The 19,310-nt window shown below is 41.4% G+C and overlaps 1 protein-coding gene across 1 annotated transcript; it reads right to left on the minus strand.

The window, feature by feature from the left end:
* Positions 1-11,600: 11,600 nt before the first annotated feature.
* Positions 11,601-15,756, minus strand: LOC135477141 (fibroin heavy chain-like). The gene is made up of 2 exons (XM_064757297.1): positions 15,681-15,756; positions 11,601-14,638 (listed from the first exon to the last, which is right to left on the minus strand). The coding sequence occupies exons 1-2, from the start codon at positions 15,754-15,756 to the stop codon at positions 11,601-11,603; spliced, it is 3,114 nt and encodes a 1,037-aa protein (XP_064613367.1).
* Positions 15,757-19,310: the final 3,554 nt, after the last annotated feature.

A 19,310-nucleotide genomic window follows, 5' to 3' on the forward strand; every position in this document is an offset into this window, starting at 1 on the left:
AGCGAATGTCAGAGAAACAAGATACACATGGCAACTATTCATGTACAAAAAGAAACTCCATTTAACAGATGTCGCAATCCTTGGGGTTTATTTTATCTATACACATAGACCGGACACGGTTTGTTCAAGAAAAGCGTGAAGTATACAATAAGAAATATAAAATAAGATGTGTTCTTATTTATCCACGATGGTTTCGAACCATGCAGTGCAGAAATGGGAGACAACTGCCCCATGGATTTGTTTACAAGCAGCCTGCAATTCAGCGACGCAGAGTTATCCCCCTTTGGCTGGCTTCGATCGTCGAGCTGGAATCCCGAAGTGGATTGTTTATACCCGTTTGTACGATGTGGAAGATATGTGTGTGAGGTTTGTAGTACTATATCCGCCTGTGTGGAAATCTTGAGATAACTGTCTATTTCATTCCAAGAGCACCTCCGGCACGGGGCGCCACTGGCGCTGCAACAGGGGGCAGCACTGGCGCTGCATCAGGGGGCGCCGCGCTTGCCGCAGCAGGGGGCGACCCAGGAGGGCGAGGGGCGACTCCCAGAATGCCGGCAGGAGGAGCAAAGGGAAGATCAAGGGCGGCGAATATGGGTGGATACCCACGCGGTAAAGCTCTACCCCTTTGGCTCGCCGTCGTCCTGCTTCCACGGAATGGCTGGTATCCGAATAAGCAATCTCCTGGTTCACATGGTTCACCGAAATCCTCTAGGAAATTCGGCATGACACGGTACTCTGCAAAGAAAATGTTCAGTTTTACAAGACTTCATACCACTGTGTAGAACATTTGAAAGTTTAACTTCATCTATGCATGTTTACGTATTCAATGGTGATATTTCGCTCTGAACTACCCCTCTGGCGCTAGACGCTGTACACTTAGAGAATGACAAATACTGGTGGAATTGTCATATTTTTACCACAGATGTAAACAACAATCAAAATTTTCTTTGTTTGGTTCATTTGGCTTATAAGTTCAAGGAGTCCCACAGAAGTAGAATTCCAAAAACAGTAGTTAAAGTAAAAGAAGTAGGAAGATTAATACAGTGATCTTAATTGCAATTTATTGGATGTCACATGTCTAGAATTACTCAAAATAGTGTGCTGTACTGTGATCACAGAATTAGGTGAAAAATGCACTGATGTTAGTTACAATTTCTTACACCTCACTGGTCTAGTATTACCCAGAATGGGGTGTTGTCATCACATTTAACATACAATAACAATAATACACTGCAAAGGGAAGGTTTTGTCTTCTCCAGGCCCGATCTTTCTCATTCGCTAAACCCTATACTGTTCACCTGCTAGCTTTAAACAATCCATATATTGCAAAAGCTGTGAAAGATGTTTATCCCATGTACAAAAATCCCATCTACTATCTGGATCTGCCCTAAGGACTCATACATACACATGTGATAATAGAGGTAACAGAGTCCATTACCCGGTGACATAGCCCATTTCTGGATGATATGACCCATTACTGAGTGATACAGCCCACTACTAGGTGATATACAGACCATTACTCGATGGTATAAGCCGTTACTTGGTAATATATGCCATTACTTGATCATATAGCCCATTGGGTTATCTTCCCTCAGACACCATCCAGATGGCGCTCCGCTTACTTGACCTTAGGTCATAATTCAGTGTCATGTCTCTGCCCTCTGTGTCTGTGTGTAACAAGCCACATATAGCTTACAATGATGTCATTCAGTCACTCGTTAAATCAGACATTATTCACCCAACCATAGCTTCCATTTATATGTACAACAAACAAAAAGCATGCTATGTTTACGTAATGAATATATTTTTCTTCCCATTTCCTATATACCAGTAAAACTCGTACAGAAGTTCCTCTGCTAGATTTTTTAAAGTATTTCAGCTGGTCGTGATTAGATTTTTTCTGTCTGACTTTCATATTTAATAAAATACACATGCAAAAAGTTGATTTATTACGCAAAATACACGATGTCGTGCAGATGGACAAGAAATGACGTGAGCAAGGTGGCGACAACCAAGCCGCGTGGATGTGATGTCTGTGCTGAGAGTTAACGAACAGAAACAAACAGTAAAGACCTCTCTCAGGATAACAATCCCAAAGAATCGCGCAGGTGTGGTTTTTATGGCAACATCGTGCATTATACCAAGATATCATGTCTGCACCAAAATGCTGCAACCATTCTCGCCTTAACCTTTTTACTATATCTCTTGCCAGGAACACATAAAGAACCAGACTGATCGAGAAAAGCGGTACATTCAAGGGCAAGCCACTTGAAACAGAGTAATACCCATATTAAAGTTTGCTACAAACCATAACGTGACAAATAGCTTTGTCTATTTTTCTATACTTAAATTAATTTGCACATTTAGTCAAATGCTTACACTCTATAGATCATACTGACGTTATCATCACGATGATGTTAATATCCCTTGTTATCTAGGCCTACCTGAGTTTGACCTGACGTGTACTTAGTTTGTGTAGGAACATGACGTGTACTTAGTTTATGTGAGGACATGACGTGTACTTAGTTTGTGTTAGGACATAACGTGTATTTAGTTTATGTAAAGACACGACGTGTATTTAGTTTGTGTACTTGGTTTGTGTTAGGACATGACGTGTACTTAGTTTATGTTAGGACATGACGTGTACTTAGTTTATGTTAGGACATGATGTGTACTTAGTTTGTGTTAGGACATGACGTGTACTTAGTTTGTGTTAGGACATGACGTGTACTTAGTTTATGTTAGGACATGACGTGTACTTAGTTTGTGTTAGGACATGACGTGTACTTAGTTTGTGTTAGGACATGACGTGACTTCATGTTAGCATAGTAAGTATAATCCAGAGTTAGAACCACACAATGTCCATGGTGCAGAATTCATAAGGTTCTTGTCCAGTGAAATTCAAGTTTAAAATTCACACGTTTGACTGTATCGTTTTAAGTATAACAGATGCGATTTTCATTGGTTTTATTGGTAACGAATACCCCCAAATTTATCGGTGTACAATGTACTCTAATTATTTTACAGAGAAACAGCTGTTCACGGTCATGCTATGTTAAAATCGTAAGACAAAGCAGTTCGTACTATTGTAAATCACCTTATGGTCGAAGCACTTTCCCTCAGTCTCAAAACGCTATGCTGTTTTGTCGATTTTAATAAACTAGATTCTGAGTAAAATCTTTTCACAGGTTGTCAACTGACCGCTCTTTGATTGGAGAGTTAAAACACTTGAATCAATCAGAATCGTTGTGTCAAATGACCGAAAAAAGCAGAATTCAATTTCCAAAATGGTGACGGAATAATTTTTACGTCAGATGCAGTCATTGACACGCTAATGTGGGGAGATCGGTTAACACAGATGGCATTTAGTGTGGCTGTGATTTCACAGCTCGAGGTTCTTACCGGAAATCTGGTTATGTCACATAAGAAGACACATTTGCATATATTCAAAACCACCAAGGCTTTCAATGTAAAAAAAATCCATATTTTCATTTCGTTAGCGTTCTATTTATAATAACAAATGCATTAAAAGCTAACAAAATGCATTAGGAAAAAAGTGATAAACATGAAACCCGTGCGTTATGAATACTTAATGTACGGTATACTAATGATGTCTTTGTACTAGTATACTAGACAATTTTATCATCTCAGAATGATAAGGGTTAAAGGTTAATGGGAGAGTTAGAATCTGGAAATAACCCCAGCCAACAGAAATTAATAAAGTCACGGAACTCGAGAAATAATCGATTTTGCATGTATGACACGGAAATGTATCGAGTATAAAGTTTCTTCAGTGCGGTACAGTTCATAGTAATGTTTGTGGTATAAAATCAGCCGTGCATGTCAAAATATAATGTAATCTATACTGTACATGTACAGCCTTCAACTCAAACCCAAGTTCTAACGCTGCGATTTGTTTGCATGCTGCTAGTACAACGAATTGTTGTCTTTGAACGTGACATATTCCTCTATGCATTGACCATGCGGCTTCGTCTTATTGTTAAGATACAGCATGTACATAAAAACTTGTACTCATCCAGAGATCACATGAATACGGAACAAATTTGTCGTGATTCACTGATATCATTCGTGACGTTTGTTAGCAGGTTATACCGCATTGTACAACGTATAAAGAGGTACTATAGTATACCAAGAATACGTTTAACTGTCCTCAGATACTCCCTTAAATGCGAAAATTAAACCACAGCTGCACGAAAATCCAGTCCTGCATGTCTTAAGTATGTTAACTTGATTGCTGTTTGTTAAGCAGATGTTATATGTACATAATCGGATCCTACACCTGTGACCAGTGAAGCGTGAACAGGTGGTGTGGTTTATAAATGTAGGAGGACGAATGGATAGTTTTGACACTAAACAGAGGACAGTTAAATTCAGTATGGAAAAAGAAATTTATCCATATTCTAGAATGGATAACACTGAATTCTGACATGTCTGAGACAAAATTTCTGCATCTATGGATATCACTAACACATGCTTTTTTTCTTTTTAGTTTGTCGTGGCTTAGACAGAATTTCAACGTTCACGACCTGTCAGAATGTTACCTTGTAAGTGGTACATTAGAGTTCAAAAGTTCAGTACTGAGCTTATTTAGTATACATGTACACTTACGTCTTTTTACTCGATCAACAGGTGACGAGTTGACAGCCAAGGTAAGCAGCAGCACTCCCAAGAGTATCATTTCCACCTGCATGATTACCTGTAATTATCAGATAAACGTATCACTCCTGGATAACGATACGATAAGATAGTGATCACCAAAGGTGCTAACAATGTCATGTCGTACCTGAATAACAATAAAGAATAACTGGCTCGTTATCAAGATATTTTTGTGTTCATTTAAGACACATTACATGGAAACATGCGTTGACAGGTACATTTCTTTAAAAATAGGGACGAAAGAGGTTGGCGAAAAACTGCTAAAATACAAAATAAAAGTACATAACAGGTACTAAATATGGTCACTACATTCATTTAATTAATTGACTGACGTTTTACGCCGTACTGAAGAATATTTCACTTATACGACGTCGTCCGTGTACGACCGGAGAGGAATTCAGCCAGCATGAGCTGAACATCAACTAACAGCTATTGTGTTGGTGAGATGCTCGTGAATCATTGTGCTGCGCACCGTAGGGACTAGCAGCCTTTGTCCAGTGACCAGCCGATTGGCAGCCGTCTTATTTAGGCCTAAGTGAAATATTCTATATTACTATATAAAAACGAAATAAATAAACGATATACAAACAATTAATAAACCAACAAAATAAAACGGTTGAAAGATTGTAGGTAAATCGAACGTTTGATTGATTGTCGGTTCAGTGTTCACAGAGCTCCTCAAAGGGAACTTTATAAAAGCTTCAATGCAGTTACATGTAGTATCTATGGTTGGTTTAGAAACGTTTGTGGTCGATAATAGAAAAAAATTGTGCTAAAATAATCATTTTAACTTGAATAAGTTTACGTTTTTGGTCACACATTACTTACGATGCAATTAGACAGAACCTTGTAGTTAATATACGTGGACAAAGCTAAGTTTCTTTTCCTTAAACTTTTGCCTTAATGTTTCGCCTTTTTTTCCAGGCCTGGCCAGACACTCAAAAGTCACCTTGGTCCAGCTTCATACAAAACACTTACAAATTCTTACAAAATTGGTGTGCTCATTATCCGACTAGAGTAACACGGGTAAAATATAAACACTAAACACTGATCGAATAACTAAAGAAATAAACATTTTGGTGCATAGTATCACTTTGCCCCTGGAAACAAAATTGAGAACAGGAATACTAAAAAAAGACGTGAAACATACCAGCTGGTCAGTGTATATACGTCCTAAGTCCCCAAGCCCTAGTCTGATCAGAAGATAGATTTGATTTTTGACATTCCTTTTTATACCGTTAAGAATGTATTTAAACATTGCATTAAATCATATAAAGATCACGCCATGGGCTGGACAAGTCAATTATCTGGGGTGGGGGACAGGACCATCCCTTACCTTTTGAGAGGTATTGCTGATTGGTTACACGATTGCTGTACAACATTAACGATGGAGGCGTTGAATCATGAAATGTATGGAAAATAGTGCCCCAGCATTTTGTGTGTATACATATACATAGATAGCCGCACCACTTACCATATAATTATTCCATGTTGGTAGGAGAGGGGTCGCCCTTTGATGATTTGTACACTGATAATTAACTGTAATATTATAATAGGTGCATACTTTACATTAAACTGAACGACGTAAGCTAATGTTTTAATTGGGCTAAGTGGGGTTACACGCATGTTTTAGGATCGCCCATCTAAAATTAAGATTTAGCAAAGGGGCTAAGATTCATTGTGTAGGAATAGCTAGCGACGGCCTTGTACTTTTATAGAGGACAAAAACATAATATCCTTGTCCTCACGACAGCTAGTCCCTTATCACCTTTGAGGTCACAAGTTCGAATCCAGCTCGTGCGTCAAGCTGTAAATCAGAAGCTATCTGAGATACGGCATGGAGGTCGCTCGTTTACTTCCGGGCACTCCACCAATAAATCATACAGGGAGTTTCTGGGTTACAGCGCCCAGCCTTGGTAACAATTAACGGTTGATGGCAATCTTAGGGCCGTTTGCACTGTCTAACGTTAGGTTTATTCTGGGCACGACCATGGCCTGCTGAGTGAAAATTGCCATTACGATGACGTCGAACTGGCATTAGCAGTGGATCTCCTCATCGGTATCATGCACTCCACCAATTGACCCAACGACCTTTTTAGGAAGACTTGGTTTTTTTTCAGTGTGGTTAAAAAATCCTCTAAATCTCCGGTCTTCAAAATCAGGAATGTTTCTTTAGGTTAGGTTGCAGAAGTTTGCTATAGACCTTCGCCCATTTACCAATACATCTCGTAAGGTATGAAAAGAGTTCGTGGGTTATGTAAGCATGTTTGGGGTTTTACTTCATACTTTACAATTTTTCAGTCATGACGACGAGGACTCATTAGTTGTGAGTACATATATTGTGTCTTCTTGTGGCAAGGCGATTCTGTGCCACCAAAATGCTGCCGCCAATAAAAGAATCATGCCGAAGACACCCGACATGATACCCCACCCAGTCACATTATTCTGACACGAGGTCAACCAGTCCTGTTTCCTTGGCCCACCTTTTCAGTGCTAAGCGCCAAGCGAGGCAGCAACAAGTACCATTTTTAAAGTCTTCGGTATGACTCAAATCGGATTTGACTACAGATGTCCAGACTACGAAGAAAATTTTTCAAGTACTTGCCAAGAAACAATAGTTTAGTCTATGCACCCCTAAAAGATTTCTCCACGCGTGGAATTGAACGTCGTCATGTTAGACAGGATTCCTGACTAACGCAATAGAACCCAATCAAATAACCAAAATTACTTCTGTACTTGTAAAGAACATACAAACAGTAAACGCAGTTAGGCTTTAACACGTTAAGGAGTAAAAGGTTAAAGTCGTACGAAGTCATTGTGTTGTTTTTCTTGTGTCAAAGCTGTATGGCTGCAGTCTGCTTTCGGGCCTTATGTAACCGCGATAGCTCTTGTAAATGGTATTTATAGCTGAACTTACAATTCACTCGCCTCGGGCGGAGGAGAATAACCGTCGGAATTGTCTGCTGTTACTGTATTTATGATGTCAACCCATCAGTGAAAGATGTGGTTGATGTTACACTAACAGAGATGTGTAAACGCACACTAACATTGTTTGACACTGAACTTGTGGCGAGTTTCGTCACAACTCAAACATCTGGGTCCGATTACATAAAGAGTGCCTTGATATTTGAAACTTTATTTCCTAAGAATTTATTTATTTGATTGATGGATCTACGCCATACTCAAGAATATTTCACTTATACGACGTCGTATGAGATGGGCTCAAAGCGGTCCTGTTAGTGACAGACTCCTGGGTCATTGTGCCTCTCTGGCGTGCTAACCCCCTAAGCCAATTTTTTTTAACTCAAAATGTTAAAAGTGTGAATACCTGAATTTTTTATGTAAAGACAAATGCATCCACAACTGATCTTCTTGGGCCGTAAACTATGCAGCAAACTAAAAGTTTTAAATTCGAACTTATGCAGGCTTATACGTACCTCGTATAGTTTTATACGTATCTCGTACAGTTTCATACGTACCTCGTAGAGTTTTATACGTACCTCGTAGAGTTTTATACGTGCTTCGTACAGGCTTAAATGTACCTCGTGAGGTTTATGCGTAGAGACTTATACTTGCCTGGTACAGGCTTATATGTACCTGGTACAGGCTTATACGTACCTCGTGCATATTTTTTATCCGTCATTACATGTGAAAATAATGAATTGTGTGTTATCTCCGTCGGTATTTTTTTTATTGCCTCACTCGTATTGATGACCATATGATCAGCTCTTCAGTGCTAATAACATTTCTCGTTTCTTGTAACTTTGACTCTGACAGTTTAATATACCATAATTTTCACAATCATGGGCAGCAGTTTATAGGCCATTACATGTATCTTCAAAGTACAGATTGCAAGATTTTCATTGGAACTGAACTGGAGTAGTGCGCAGCGTAAGAAGTGACTACTTTTTCCATGGATATTAATGACAGTTGACACTTACGTTACAAGTACTAACTGGACATTGTGTCCATGCCAGGAAGTTAAGGAAGATAACTGTTTGTTTTGTATAATTTTCGACGACCATGATAACAATAAGTTACTCAGTAACATTTACTTGTCATTTGGACGTGTGGATTACAACATGCCTCCTTTTAATAAAGGCGATGTTTACAATAAAAGCGATGTCTCTAATAAATGCCATCTCTGACAAAAGCGCTGCCACTTCTACAACTACAAAAACAATAACAAAAAAAACAAGAGTTTACATATCCCATTTTAAACACATTTTCCATAACTATTTCATGTGGGATGAAAAATAATCACCAATGCAACAATAGTGATACATGACGACATAGAACAGCTTTCTTCCTAGCTGGCCTAAGCTTGCTGACACGCAGTCTGTATTTGTCGCAAAAATACAGAAGAAAAAAATTGGATCATGGATACGAATATTATTTAAGGTTGCTGACAATGGTCAAATTCATAGTCCATCTGCACAGATAGAAAAATCATTGTCACGACGTTAGACCACGAAATTGGCTGATCTATTTTTATTCATAAACTAATTGACATGATTATTCATTAGGCTATATAAATAGATATCGAAACAAGGCAGTATTGTACGAAGTGGGCTGCGCCTGTAGCCCATTGCTATATGCAGTAATCTGCCTCTTACACATGAGGTTAAACATTCTTGCATAAAGTGACAATGTTCGTTCTTCGTGTAAGCACAGCTGTGTAGATGAGGGTGTGGGGACTGGGGAGTGGGGGCTGGGTCGTTGTTTGCATTAGCTATGTTCTGAGTAAAGTAATTAAGAGAAATTAACATTAATAAGTGAGTGACTCTAAATCGAAGAGTTTCTTTTCGTGGCTGGAAAATACCTCTTATCGGACGTTTTGTCAGAACGCTTGTTTTTGGTTTTTGTTTTATTTTTCAACATTACGCTTTTTTCCAGCTTTTGTCAGTGACAGAGATACATACGATAAATGGACATGGTATGTGGAGGAGAGGGGCTATCAATCTATTCTCAATAAATCATTTCAGGAAGCTATCTAATCTGGGCAGCATAGCCAAGTAAACATGGTACAACGCATTACTTACCTATGCTGTTCCACGCCATTTTCAAAAAATCTGGACGATGTTAGTCATTTTCATGTGTGGTGTAAAAGGATTGCACGAGGTAAACTACTAACATTTGGCAATTTCTGAACGTTACCATACAGATATGCAGGAAGTCACCGATTAACGGTTATTTTACAATAGCCTACACTTTAAAAAAATTAACATACTTGATTCTTATATTCTGACCCCTTCATTGTTCTTTCCTTCCATTGCCCCAGTGAATGGTTCTTTCTACAAACTACAAGTAAAATGTAAATTAACGTGTGCAGCAGTCTTGCACAAATAGTTTTTTGTGGTAATGAGGTCAGATGGACTTGAACCTTGAATGCTCAAGATACAAGAGTGAAGCTTGTAAATTGGATATCAAACCTAAAAACACCTTTAAATTGTGAGAAGGAGGAATATCCGGAAGAAACACGCCAACATCAAAATATACTGGGCATTCAGAATAGACCTTTTTGAATAAAGAAAAATGCACAACGAATCAGGGTCGAAATTTTAGCATATTTTCCGCAAGATGTCTGGAGGGTAAATGGTGGTTAGACATCAGCCATGGTATCATAAAAGTACCAGGTCTTGAAATAATACTGAGCGCTCGCAGCAGAAGGCCATAATCCACTGAGGGAGTGGAGGAGTACCGGAATAAACCACCGACCTTTGGTGAATTTTTCCACGCGGGATCAAAAGGTGAAAAGCAAGTGATATCCGCTTATTACCACCGAGGCCCCGATACTAAGTGAGTGAGTGAGTGAGTGAGTGCTTGGGGTTTAACGTCGTACTTTACAATTGTTCAGTCATATGACGAGGAAGGAATCCATAGGGTGTATGTAATATGCCTCCTTGTTGCAGGACGGAGTTCCACCGCTCTTTTATCTAGTGCTGCTTCACTGAGACGGCTTACCGAAGACATGTATGTCGCGCCATTATACTGATATGGCTCAACCAGTCGTTGCACTATCCCCTTCATGTTGAACGCCAAGCGGGGAAGTTACAGTTTCCTCTTTTAAAGTCTTAGGTGTGACTCGACCCAGGATTGATCCTGGATCTACCGCTCCCGAAGAGGACGCTCTACCAACTGTGCTATCCGGTCCGGTCATCTGGATGCTGACCGTTCTCTGCTGGAGAATGATACTAAACCTACGCTGCGAGTCATCTGGCGATTGAAAGCCAATGGAGATCCAGTGAAACAGAACCGTAAGTTTGGCATAGGGTGCAGCACTTAAACCTAAATCGACAGAATGCTTCACAAGACAATTGGGAGGCCACATGTACTTTTTTTAAAACTTTGAGTGGGTGTTTCATTTCTAAATGTGAGTCCATTTTTTTTATCAATATCATATTTAAAATAAAAATATAATTTAAACCATATGCATAACAGTTGTAACATTTGTATTTAATTAACAAAACAAACTTCATGATCACCATCGATCAAACGTCAAACATAATTAATAAGTCAGTGGATTCATACAATGCGGGTAACAAGTAAATATATTTCATACAATGAGTCAACAAAAGCGATTTGTACACCAAACCGGATACCGGCAAATTTCCATCTCATGTTTACGTTACCCTTATAACATGGAGCCATCTTTACGTGATTGTCTATCGTAGCTCTATCCAATTTCCGATATGAGATGATTTGCGGATATGGATTGTTGAGACTTTAACCTACATAACAAAACAAATCTGTTCTTCTCTGGGAAAGCAAGCTTTTACACACCTTTTTCCACTGTAAACAGAGTTATCACACTATGTTGTGGTCAAATGTTCAGTAAGTTAGAAAGTCACTTGGGAACCAACACTGTGCTCGCGGAGTGGGTCTTATGTAGTAATGCCATTGAGCAGATGACGTATCTATGCCTAAGCTGCGGGACCAGCTTGTTGTAATGGAGTTCTTACTACACCTGCAGGTGCAGCTCCTGAAGCTGGAAGAGAGCTCCCAGCCGGTGCAGCGCTGCCTACGGGTGCCAATGCCTCGATGGGAGCAGCTGGAGCTGCAGGGGCTGGAGGAGGCGGCGGCGTCCCCTCAATCTCGAGCGGTTCAGTGGGCTCTATTTCTATCGGCTCTGTGGGAGGTTGAGGCGGTTGTGTAACTGCCGCTGGGGCTGGTGCTAAAGTTGGAGCAACCGGAGATAGTGTACTTGGCAAGAGGTCTACAGAAGGCAATTGCACAGCGGGAGTCACGGTTACGTACCCGGTGAAGGACACTGCTCCCTGCCCACCTTGATTCTGAACCACTGCACCTGTTCCAGTGCCTTGTTGCGGCTGGTTTAATCCAGTCTGCCCGAACCAGGGAGGGCGATAGACTTGTTCAGTTTCTCTGATGGGTGGAGCTTGTCCTGAAACTGACAGTTTCTGTGTGCCACTACCCGATTGAACACCTGTAAATCCTCCTAAAGAGTGGGGTCCAGCTTGTTGGGTTGCTTCCGCTGGTTGAGCTCCTCCTGGTGGTGGTGCCAGCCTACGTGGTTGAGCCATTCCTGCTGCTTGCGCCGTGCCTGTTGGTTGTGCCATTCCCGTTGGTCGTGCCATTCCTACTGGTGGTGCCATCCCTGTTGGTTGTGCCATTCCTATTGGTGATGCCATCCCTGCTGGTGGTGCCATACCCGCTGGTTGTGCCAACCCTATTGGTTGTGCTACACCTGTTGGTTGTGCTGCACCTGTTGGTTGTGCTATGCCAGCTTGCTGATACACTTCCCCCACTCGTCCAACTGGCTGATATACTGTAGGCTGATATACTCCTGCCTGTACCCCTTGTTGTGATCCTGGTGCCTGCACATTTTGGGCTCCCAATGATCGTGCATTAACTGGTGTTCCAGCCTGTTGTGAAGCACCTGCCTGCGTTCCAGCTTGGTGTGAAGCACCTGCATGTTTTCCAGCTTGTTGTGCAGCGCCTTGTTGTGTCCCAGCTTGCTGTGAAGCAACCGCCTGTGTTCCAGCTTGTTGTGAAGCACCCGCCTGTGTTCCAGCTTGTTGTGAAGCACCCGCCTGTGTTCTAGCTTGTTGTGAAGCACCCGCCTGTGTTCCAGCTTGTTGTGAAGCACCCGCCTGTGTTCCAGCTTGTTGTGAAACACCCACCTGTGTTCCAGCTTGTGTTCCAGCTTGTTGTGAAGCACCTGCCTGTGTTCCAGCCTGTTGTGAAGCCTCTGCAGGTGTTCCAGCGTGTTGTGAAGCCCCTGTCTGTGTTCCAGCCTGTAGTGAATCACCTGCTTGCGTTCCAGGCCGCAGTGAACCACTTGGCTGTACTGCGCTTTGCGCAGCACCTAGTTGTGCTTCACCTTGTTGTGTAATACCCTGATTATTTCCCCTAACTGGAAATTCACCTGGTTCAGGTGCTTCAGTGGGCTCAGCAGTAACTGCTTCAGCTGGCTGACCGCCCACGACTGGCATTTGACCGTCTACGGCTGATGGCTCGCCGGCCTGAACTGATGGTTGACCAGCTTGAGCTGTTGGTTGGCCGGCTTGAGCTGTTGGTTGGCCGGCTTGGGCTGTTGGTGCAGCTGGGACAGATAAGGCGGCTGGGGCTGTTGTGGCTCCTGGTTGGCTACCTCCGGCTGATGGTTGACCGAGTGACGATTGGCCAGCCGAGGATGAAAGGGAAGTCAACTGGCTATTAGAAGTTCCGGTATGTTGTTGCACTCGGTCCGCTTGGAATTCCCATCGTCCACGAAACGTTCCTGCTCTGTCCGTAGGCAAACTTGGTGACCTACGGAAAACCCACTGACCCGAAATCGGCGTTGGTCCACGACCTGTGACACCTGCGGGCTGTTGGTATACCCACTTACCGTGGACTACTCCTGGAGCGGCGCCTGCGTTGTTCTTTGAAGGGTGAAACACCCACTGTCCCTTGGTAGTTCCACTTGTCTGGCTCGTATCTTGGGCCCCACTGGAGGGAACCTGGGCCGCTGGTCCATTTGCGGTAGGCTTTGCGCCGCCAGTTTGTACATTGCTACTAGATGCAGCACCAACGGCTTGCCCGTGTCGTGTTTGTGCGACATTTTGCTCGGAGGCAAATGTTTGTGCATTAGCTACGGTAGCGCTTCTCTGGCCAGAAGCTGTCGCTTGGCCGGGGACAGCACCTTGTGTAGAAACTGCGTCTGGGCTGTGGGCTGTTCCTTGCGTGGGGGAAATTCCAGGATTCGCTGCTGCCCCAGCTTGGATGCTACCGTGTTGTTGTCGTTGTGTTTCTTGATTAGTGTACACAGGCGCGGTTCCAGTCGGTTCAGAAGCGGGAATAGGCACCTGACGCCATCCCTGATTACCGGTCGGAGACGTTTGTCCTTGGTGTGTTGATTGGATCGCATCTACAGCAATATTCCCTCGCGAATTACCGGTATAGACAGGCCCAAGGTTTTCTGACCCAATCGCGCGAGCGTACGCTTGGCCCTGTCCATTTGGGGCCACTTGGCCGCCCGTTGCTCCGGTAAATGGTGCCCCGGCTGGCTGTCCAATCTGCTGTGAATCCATTGCGTTGTTGACGCCCGCGTCCACCACGGGTCTGAAAGAAGGGGGAGGTGCATTATTCGAAAATCTGAGGAAATCTCCAACGACAACGGTTCCTTGCCCAAAAGGGACATCGACTGAGGCCTGCGTAGTTTGAGCAAAAACTTGTGCCCCAAGGCCAAATTCAGAGGTAATAAACTGTTCCCCGGTATTGCTATTGCTACTGCCGGGAATAAATTGTGGCTGTGCAACTGATCCCACAGGGAACTGGCCTTGGCCGACTACAGCCGGGGCTGGTGTGGATGGGGGCACCTCTACTTCGGGTGTCTCTACTTCCACCTCTCCTCCTGTCGCTGTACCCGTTCCCGCTCCCTGCGCAACACCCGTTCCTTGCGTTGGGACGACACCTTCGAGGGCTTCCGTAGGCTCTACTTCTATCGCTTCAGTTACGGCCTCTGAAAGACAAGAATAAAAAATTAAGTTTTCGAATATCAGCTTTGTCAACAGAAATGTTCCCAAAAGATGTCCAACCTAACCATCCCACGGAAACCAAAAAGATTCTGATCTCCTGGTACAAGTCTAATTATAGTCTGAGTCATAATTTTTATTAAAAAAGCATGTTCTCTGATCTATTCTATTTTAACTGTTTTGTTCAGAAGGTAAGGTGAAAACATTTAAACTAAAAGCCTGAATAATAATACCAGATTTTGTTCAAATACATATTATGTCAAGTAAGTTAATCACACTTAACTGACAGCAACTGGAGCTATACACGCAATGTCCGGTGAAGCTAATCATTCGGATAATATAGATGCCACGTACAAGTTACTTCTGTTGAAGTATTTACATGAACAGCTATTTATTTATTTATTTATTTTTATTTTATTTATTAATTTATTAGATGGGTTTTTATTTATTTATTTCTTTATTTGTTTATTTGATTGGTGTTTTACGGCGCACTCAAGAATATTTCACCTATAAGACGGCGGCCAGTATTATGGTAGGTGGAAACCGGGCATAGCCCGGCAGAAACCCACGACCATCCGCAGGTTGCTGCAAGACCTTCCCACGTACGTCCGGAGAGGAAGCCAGCATGAGTTGGACTTGAACTCACAGCGACCGCATTGGTAAGAGACTCTTGGGTCATTACGCTGCCCTAGCGCGCTAACCAACTGAGCCATGGGAGCCCAGGATAGGTTTTTTAAGCCGTGCTCAAGAATATTTCACTTATACGGCGGCACCCAGAATTATGGTGGGAGGAAACCGGGTAGAGCCCGGGGAAATATCCACGACCATCCGTAGGCTGTTGGGAATGAACAATTAGAATAAACTAACAAAGGTAAATTAACAAGAGGCCGTATTTCACCGTTTCCGATCGACCATAAGCGAACTATCACACTATGGTCACTGCTCTGCTTTTACTCTCCATGCCGTAGTCTTTCATATACCGATATTATAACATAATAATAATAATTATTACATATCATTTTTACTCACGTCTTGCTATCCGAAAAGTCTGGCCATCGGGAACGAAAAGAACGCCCAGAATCAGGGCTAGCACAAGTCGGTTCATTTCTCTTTTTGTCGTCTACCTACAACATGAAAAACGAACAATTGTTATAAATAATAATATCGTAGATAGATCTCAGTGTTCATGTACAGAAAATGCGGACCCATCCCTCCACGAATACAATATATCACAAAATGTACATACACGGCTTGCCGTCCACCAGACCGCACGACATAACCTGTGTAAAAAAAAGTGGCTATCTCTGCGCTATTGCGTTCACTGATTAAGACGACAGCCTAATGCAGTGTTGGATCGCTGTAAATCGTGAGGTGTAAATCGTGAAGCGTTAAAACGTTTTTGAGATCAGGTCAAATTGCTCAGGCTATAATTGGAAAGACAAAATATAGGTAGTTCGCAACACGGGACATGATACAAAGTAATCGTTGTTTAGACGTTAAGGTATACGCCGTACACTACAGATGGCAGTAGAGAGAAACAAATGTATACACAACCGTCACATTGTGATCAGAAAGAAAACTCATACACCGAATAAAATACTTATGTTTTAGTTCTTAAGAACTAAACAATTTACAAATAATCTGCTAAACTGACAAATTGACGACAGAATAAATTATATTATTGCTACAAACTATCGTGTCATTTATAACAGACTTGGTCTGTTATAGTAACAGAATATTTTTCTTGGGGTAATAAGTATGGAGTTTTGCCCAAAATATAACTTTGTATTGTCATAACAATTTAATATTATCTACTCTAGCATCACTCAGAAAAATGATATATTAAATTTAACAGGTTAGTTTTAAAGTGCAGTTATTTCCACAAACCGTCAAACTGGATGAAATTTATTTGTGTTCGAATTTGGTTTTTTCCCCATAAACAAATATATTAAACCAGAACTGTAATCATATGTATAAGTTTAATATATTCCTAAATATTATCTTAATTTAGATTAAACGCATGTGGTTGCGTACATCACATGAACAACTCCATTTGTACAAATAACATTTCACCGTCTTTCATCTGAAGTTTGGAACCTTTTTATGTTTTCTCATCCTTATAAAAATACACAATCCGGGTTGTGATCGACGGGATCAGCGCCTCCACTTCCTGTTTGGCAGCATGCAGTATTTTTTTTTCGGTTTGGAGATATCTTACTTAGGAAAGCATATGTAAAGGTTATCCAACGAGTTAATCCACCTTGTAACATCAAGCTATATACGACCAACACAAGTGAACTGTATTTATAACGGCCATTTAATTCTGCGTTACAGGTCTTACATCCTTCCAGCCATTCTATGTTAGATAATAAAGCACAATAGTAACAGGTCATTCTGTTGTTGAAAAATAAAACATTTAACGTCCGTGTAAACGGGAAGTAATAGTAAGTAACATGGAGAAATATGTGTCGTTGCCTCAAATACACGAGCAATTATTGAGCCGTCTGGAATCCAATTAAACTCTGGCATACAGAAGGCATATCAGGTGAGCGCTAACCTTCGCCACGGCGAAATGTACAAACTCCTTCACTACAACCAAAGGGACAACTCTCTGCATTTCTGTCCTATAAGTCTTTCGGTAAAATATCGCTTCAAAAAATCAATGATCTAGATGCCAATCGGATAGGCACCAACAAAATGAACAGGTCACTAGTACAGGGCGAATCTGGAGAGAAAATTCATCCAGATCCGTGCAAAGTGTTTTCCGAAATGTTTCTGTTGGACAGACAGACAGACAAACAAACACCTCCTGGCGGAGGTGATAATCAGTCATGCGCTGCTAAACAAAAGCTCTAATAGATAGATTATCTCACTGCACGCCAGTTTTGCCTCCAATACCTACCCGATGCGGCCTGGATGAACTGTCAGATGTGTGGGTTCGTTTCTCTTATATTGTACAATGTCACGTCACATGAAAAAAATAACTTATCTCACAAAGCCGACAGGCATGATCTTACTCTTAAAAACCGCTGCAGTCATTCTGACATTGCTGTAGAATCAGGTTTTCTATGAGCCAGAACGAGTTAATTAAGCAGTGGTCATTACGATCGACTGATTAATGAGATGTGTTTTGTGACTCATAATAAAGCCGATCCGGTTATACCCAGATTATCTGCATGTGGTGATCGTGGTCTTTACAAGGATTAAAGTGTCTATGAGCTCACAATATAAGCCTACCCCCACTCCAGACCGGTCAATATATATGTACTATATTTCAACCGGTGAACTAAAAGGACTGGTGTGTTTCATGAACAGCAAGATGTCAAATGGATTATGAAACAAGACATAAAGAATAACTGATGGTATCTAAAATGTCAGGCACGTATTGATTTGATTTATGAAAAGTTTCATTTGAAAGTCGTCTCACGCGCAGTGTGGTCTCGACGCATGATGCATCAAAAATGGTAAAGATTGTCAGTAATTTGTCAAGGGTCGGTGGTTTAGTCCTTCATTCCGGACGCTATGACTCAAGATCTGACCGCCTTCGTATTAGAGAAAAGCTCTAGACTGTGACGAAACATAAATCAATCAATCAGTTTAAACCAGAGAAAACGTGACATGCTATAGACGTTTCTATATTTCTTAGCGTCAGGCCCCGGGATCACGAATCGATCTTACACTTACGATCACTTTAAAATTGTTATTTCTGATGAAACAAGCTCAAAATATTGCTTTACATTCTGATTATCGTACCACAAACATCGTACCACAAACATCAGCTAATATAACAGAAATAGACACACCAAACTGATTACAATTTTGACTAACTCTAAGATTTAATGAAATTTGACTAAAACTTGAATAGAAAGTAGTTGTCCAACATTTTTCATTTCTTGCATGTATAAAGTCTTACATGTCACAGATCTCAAAGGCTACTCGTACAATCTTTACAAATGTCGGCGGAAGTATTCTCCAGGTTTATATTTATAATACTACTCTATGTCAAGAAAATTGGATTGTCTCAAATCAAGACGGTTTAAAACACGACTGTCTCAAAACACGACTGCCTCCTATCACGACTGTCCCAAAACGTGTTGCATGAATGCAGAGTTTTGAAAAGCGACATCAAGTTTTTAACTTGCATCCCCTTTTTGAAATCTGAATGTCGCATTTTGAGTCCGCCAGGATTTTGGGGAATTGACCAGTGCTGTTTGATGGGACAAATAAAAGACTGTAATATATGTCCCTGCAAATGATATTGGGAAGACTTACCTTGTGGTTTGTGGTGTAAGAAATAGTCTCAGTCCGAAATGTGTATGTCCTGAGTAATTCAACAACGAAGCTACGAGTGCTGTCGTTGGTTTATATAGGTTCCCGTAAAGAACAATTAGCAGTAAAAAATAATATCGTTATTTATAGAATGATGAATTCGACGCAGAAAACACAGCGAAAAATAAACCTGCCGCCATTGTCCGCCAGGCGGCAATTGAAATCTCGTGACACTACCGTATTAGTAAATTTGGGTTAGCGGAACTTAATTCAGTACAAAATAATATGCACTTAATTTTTTTTCTTTTCATTCACATCAATGGTATCATTGAGAAAAAAGAGAAAAGTAAGGTGGGAAATAGTACAAAAATAGACGTGATTAGTTCTCAG

This window comes from Liolophura sinensis, chromosome 10, assembly GCF_032854445.1.
Source record: "Liolophura sinensis isolate JHLJ2023 chromosome 10, CUHK_Ljap_v2, whole genome shotgun sequence".
In the NCBI taxonomy this organism is placed as follows: domain Eukaryota; kingdom Metazoa; phylum Mollusca; class Polyplacophora; order Chitonida; family Chitonidae; genus Liolophura; species Liolophura sinensis.

What these genes read in the sequence shown, in the direction of transcription:
- LOC135477141 (XM_064757297.1), bottom strand. Translation starts at nt 15,756, where the DNA reads ATGAACCGACTTGTGCTAGCCCTGATTCTGGGCGTTCTTTTCGTTCCC. An exon ending in GACTTTTCGGATAGCAAGAC is followed by an intron (nt 14,639 to 15,680) that starts GTGAGTAAAAAT and finishes CTTGTCTTTCAG; the next exon opens with AGGCCGTAACTGAAGCGATA.